Source organism: Phyllostomus hastatus, unplaced genomic scaffold (assembly GCF_019186645.2).
Source record: "Phyllostomus hastatus isolate PE091 unplaced genomic scaffold, TTU_PhHast_1.1 phas_contig_40, whole genome shotgun sequence".
Classification (NCBI taxonomy): Eukaryota; Metazoa; Chordata; class Mammalia; order Chiroptera; family Phyllostomidae; genus Phyllostomus; species Phyllostomus hastatus.
The window spans coordinates 62,193,493-62,198,481 of record NW_025333872.1 but is presented as its reverse complement, the minus strand read 5'-3'; the positions used below and the strand labels follow the sequence as shown (position 1 = coordinate 62,198,481).

Here is a 4,989-nt window from a genome sequence, read left to right as displayed (position 1 = left end):
ATGAACATATGGGTGCATAGGTTCTTTTGAACTAGTGTTTCAGGATTCTTAGGGTATAATCGCAGCAGTGGAATTGCTGGGTCCAAAGGCAGTCCCATTTTTAGTTTGCTGAGGAAATTCCATACTGTTTTCCACAGTGGCTGCACCAGTCTGCATTCTCACCAACATTGCACTAGGGTTCCCTTTTCTCTACATCATCACTAGCACTTGTTGTTTGTCAATTTATTAATGGTGGCCATTCTGACAGTTGTGAGGTGATATTTCATTGTGGTTTTCATTTGTATCTCTCTAATGGCTAGTGATGTTGGCCATCTTTTCATATGTATGTGCCATCTGTATGTCCTCCTTAGAGAAGTGTCTATTCAGGTCCTATGCCCATTTTATCATTGGATTGTTTATCTTCCTGGTGTTGAGCCATTTGAGTTCTTTATATATTTTGGATCTAATGAACAAAATAGAACCATAGTCAAGGAAACATGGAACAGACTGACAGTGACCAGAGGGACATGGGATGAGGATAATGGTGGAAAGAAAAGGGAAGTGACTAGATAAAGACCTTGTATGAATGACCACAGACTTGGACAACAGTGTGGGAATTAGCTGTGGGAGCAGGGGATGGGATGGGAAAAGGAAGGCAAAGGGAGAAAAATTGGGACAATTGTAATAGGATAACAATTAAAAAATTATTTAAAACTCCAAACACTTTTAACTTAAAAAATAACATGTTCTTTGCCCCTTTCATCCTCATTCTCTCATGAGTGTCCTGTGGAGTTTTCCAGAGGTGACATGACTTATAAAGTCACAACAACAACAAAAAGAAAGTAATGTTTTCTATATATGCATAAAATATTTATGTTCTTTATACAGTCATTCTGTTGGTGTCATTGGCCCATTTTTTAAAAGATTTTTTTCAATCTGGACTTGACAAGCAGAAATGGCACCTTGCAAAGGGAAAGAAAAGAAGGAGGAACAGGTCATCAGCCTCAGACCTCAGGTGGCTGAAGGAGAAAATGTATTTGGTGTCTGCCACATCTTTGCATCCTTCAATGACACTTTTGTCCATGTCACTGATCTTTCTGGCAAGGAAACCATCTGCTGTGTGACTGGTGGGATGAAGGTAAAGGCTGACAGAGATGAGTCCTCTCCCTTCGCTGCCATGTTGGCTGCCCAGGACATGGCCCAGAGGTGCAAAGAGCTGGGTATTACCACTCTCCACATCAAGCTCCGGGCCACAGGAGGCAATCAGACCAAGACCCCTGGACCAGGGGCCCAGTCAGCTCTCAGAGCACTTGCCCGCTTGGGAATGAAGATTGGACGGATTGAGGATGTCACCCCCATCCCCTCCGACAGCACCCGCAGGAAGGGAGGTCGCCGTGGTCACCTTCTGTGAACAGAAGTCCTCAAATTGTTAATAAATTGCCTTTGTGTCAACTAAAAAAAAAGATTTTTTTTCATTTTTAAGGGGCAGGGAGGAAGGAAGGGAGAAAGAGAGGGAGAGAAACATCAATGTGTGGTTGCCACTCAAGTGCCCCCACTGGGGACATGGCCTGCGACTCAGGCATATGCCCTGACTGGGAATTGAACCAGTGACCCTTTGATTCACAGTCCAGTGCTCAATCCACTGAGCCATACCAGCCAGGGCTCATTGACCCATTTTTAATTAGATTGTTTTCCTTTTCTTTTTGATTTCTAAGAGTACTTTATAAAATACGGTAAAATTATTTATCTTTTAAATATTATGCTAGTGTATTTTAAAATTATTCTATTTGTTCTTTAGTTTTGTTTATCAATTTTTGGTATAAAGATGTTTTCTATGAAATCTATCAATCACTTCCTTTAGTGTTTTGCCTTTACAAGATAAGGAAGGTGACACTGTTATCAAGGAGCCCAAGACATAATTCCCTGGTGAAAGACTGAATTATTTTAACCCCTAGATAGTTATCCCATTTATTTCTAAAGCCCAAGACTAAAATTTTAAGAGATATTTAAATGAGAAATTTTTAATTCAGGTTAAAAAAAAACTAAAAATTAGTTTAGAAAATGTTGAGACTTTCAACTAACTTAGAAAGTCTCAACATTTTCTTCAGAGGGAAACTGCATTTCCAGGGACCAGCCAGTTGCCAAGATTTGTAGCTGACAACTCCTACAAGTAGTAACTGGTAAACAATATAACCTGAATCCATGTATTTCCTTCCCTACACTCCATTCTAGGCTGTTTCAAGATCCCACATGCAGAGTGAATTTTCCACCCAAGACCATTTCCTTGACAATTTTAGATGTCTAGCTGTATCAAGGTTGAGAGAAAAGAGAAGGGCTCTATTATTAAGCAGTGGGAAAGAAAAACAAAGGAAGATAGTGACTGTAGATGGATCAGGATCAAGATCATAGAGCTGGAAAAGAAAGCTTTGGAATTCACCTGCAAGAAGTAGCCTTAGTGGCTACTGAAGTGTTATGGAGACAATCTAGAGAGAATTCACAGAGTGAAAGAAGAAAAGAAGGAAAGATCATACACTATAGAGTATTAGACTTAAGGGCAAGGAGATAAAGAAACACCATAAATGATGTATTGGTCCATGAAAAGTTCAAGGAAAGGAATAGCAAAAACTTTGCCATAAGCGTAAGGAAATAAAGCAAATCACAGACACAAATGGTGCATGCTGTCACAGATGGATCAAGTAAGACACCAAATGAAAATAATACATGGAATTTGATATTTATGGATTAAGGATTTAGGGAACAAAATTTTAGGCAGGAGCCTGATTAAAAAAAGTAGAGATGGGTAAGATTCTGAAAGGAAGGCAAGAGAATGTAATACAGAGGGAGGAAGTTTGTGAAGAGATTATAAAGTTGAGAGACCTGATCATGTGTATATGCTGAAGCAAAAATAGCAATGAAGGTGTGGCTGCAGCAGGTAATAATAAAGAAGAGAATACTGATGAAGGGTAGTACTGTATGAGAGAGGATACAATTGTGAAGAGTTTAGTCACTGAGAAATGAGGAGACTACATTTTATCTTGAGTGAAGAAAGTATGTGAGAAGTCTCTTGACCCTGCGTGTGTTGACTCCATTTACTTTCTATCCAGCTCCCTAAATTAAGCTGCCACTATCTCTCTTCTAGACTCCAACAATACAATTATAATTGAGCAACAGGATTCCTACCCCACTCTCATTCCATTCTCCACAGGGAAGCCAGAATGATTTGTTAATATGCAAATGGAATCATGTTATTTCTGGTTTAACCCCAGGGCAACTTCCCATTACATATAAAATTATGTCAGATATCTACCAGTGCCTTCAATTTCCCTAGGAGAACAGCTCATTACCTGTATTTGCATCACACTCATAACCACTGCTCTGTTTGTTCAGTATGATCTAGTCAACTTGGTTTGCCTTCAGTTTCTTGAAAACAACTACTTCTTCCCACAGATAATGCTGATGCTGTTCCCTGTACCTGAGTTTACTCTTCTTGATAATTCTCACATAATTGACTTCTTGTCATTTCTCAGGTTTCTCACAAAAACCACTTCTACGGACAGGGCATCAATGATAAATGAATATAGAGTAGACCTCCCTTCTCTCAAAACACCTTTCCTAATATTTATGACAAATGTTTCTGTTTGTTTGTTTATTATTTGTTTTCTGAACCAAATTACAAACTCTGTGAGGGGAAGACCATAGTGTACACAAATGCTCAATAAATACGCGTTTTATAAATGGCGGACAGGATAGATAGCTACATAGGTGCATAGATAAATGATAGATATGGATAGTAAATTAAGTAGACTGAGGGGCTAATGACTAAGATACTGAATTTCTCTGCTAATTAAAACTCAAATTCAATTATTTTTGCTAAAAGACCCTTAAAAAGATTTTTGAGTTTTGTTAGAGGCCAACCTAATAGTATTCTAAAGGCTTTTAGGAGGAAACTAGGATCTGTGGTAAATAAGATTTAGTCACATGAAGTTGGTAGGGGTGGGTGTTTTCAAACAAAGAAAAAGGTTAAATGAAGAGACTGAAAAGGGGTCAGGAAATTATTGATCCCACGCACAGTAGTGTTTACTTGGTGAGAAAGCCGCCCTGTTATTTTATTTTTATTGTTACTACTATATTTGTTTGATTGATTTTCATTTAAGATGCCGAGTCAGACACAAGAAACACTATAAAATGGGCAGCATGTCATTCTACTTTGCTTTATTTAAAAAAAATTAAACTAATACACAGGATGTGTAACTTTAAATCAACAATTTGCTACCCTATCTCTTCACTCTCCAAAACCAACCCTTGAAACAAAAAAACAAAAATAACTTCTTTAGATCTTTTGGGTGCATTACTAATATGACTTGACCTCTGTGTCTTGATCTACTAACATTAAAAGTTACCTCTTGATTTCTATCTACTTACTCATTTTTTCTTCAGGCAAAGTTACATCACTATTCTAATTTCTTTACTGATCTGTGCAAGCACAAATGCCAGATGATTTAAATGATTTAAATTTTCATTACTTGTGTCATCAAATGTAAGCAAAATCTTTTGACCCAACTTTATGAAAGAAGGTATTAGCCTACATCATCCTTGCTTCCTTTTGTAGATCAATCTCTGGCCACTATACTTCTGTCTTTATAAAGTCAAAGATAATAGCATTTACATTCTGTCCAGTAATCATAATAAAAGTTTCCTTACTTTGTCAATGGCTTGACCTTAAAAATTGAAAATCAGTCTAATGGAGATGTATTTTATAAATAACTCTCTATCCATTCTGCCCTTTCAATAATGCACTCCCCCACCCGCCTCCTGCCGCCCCTCTACTGTGGGAAGGCGAGAAGGGCGACATTCCCCCAAACGAGAGGAAGAAATGATGGGAAGTTTCCATCAAGAAATAAACTAAAATATAAATTCTTTCTGTGTTAGTAGAAAAAGAAAATGAGAATTAGAAACACTCATTCTGTAGTCCACAGGGTTTGAGTTATCACCGTGCACACTCGCCCCATC

General features: G+C 37.9%; 1 protein-coding gene across 1 annotated transcript; it reads left to right on the top strand.

Annotated features, from left to right (window-relative positions):
• The first annotated feature begins 929 nt into the window (after positions 1 to 929).
• LOC123821998 (40S ribosomal protein S14-like) lies at positions 930 to 1,396 on the top strand. Its single transcript, XM_045843800.1, has one exon. It carries the CDS (start codon positions 935 to 937, stop codon positions 1,388 to 1,390), a length of 456 nt encoding a protein of 151 aa, XP_045699756.1. The 5' UTR covers positions 930 to 934; the 3' UTR covers positions 1,391 to 1,396.
• Positions 1,397 to 4,989: the final 3,593 nt, after the last annotated feature.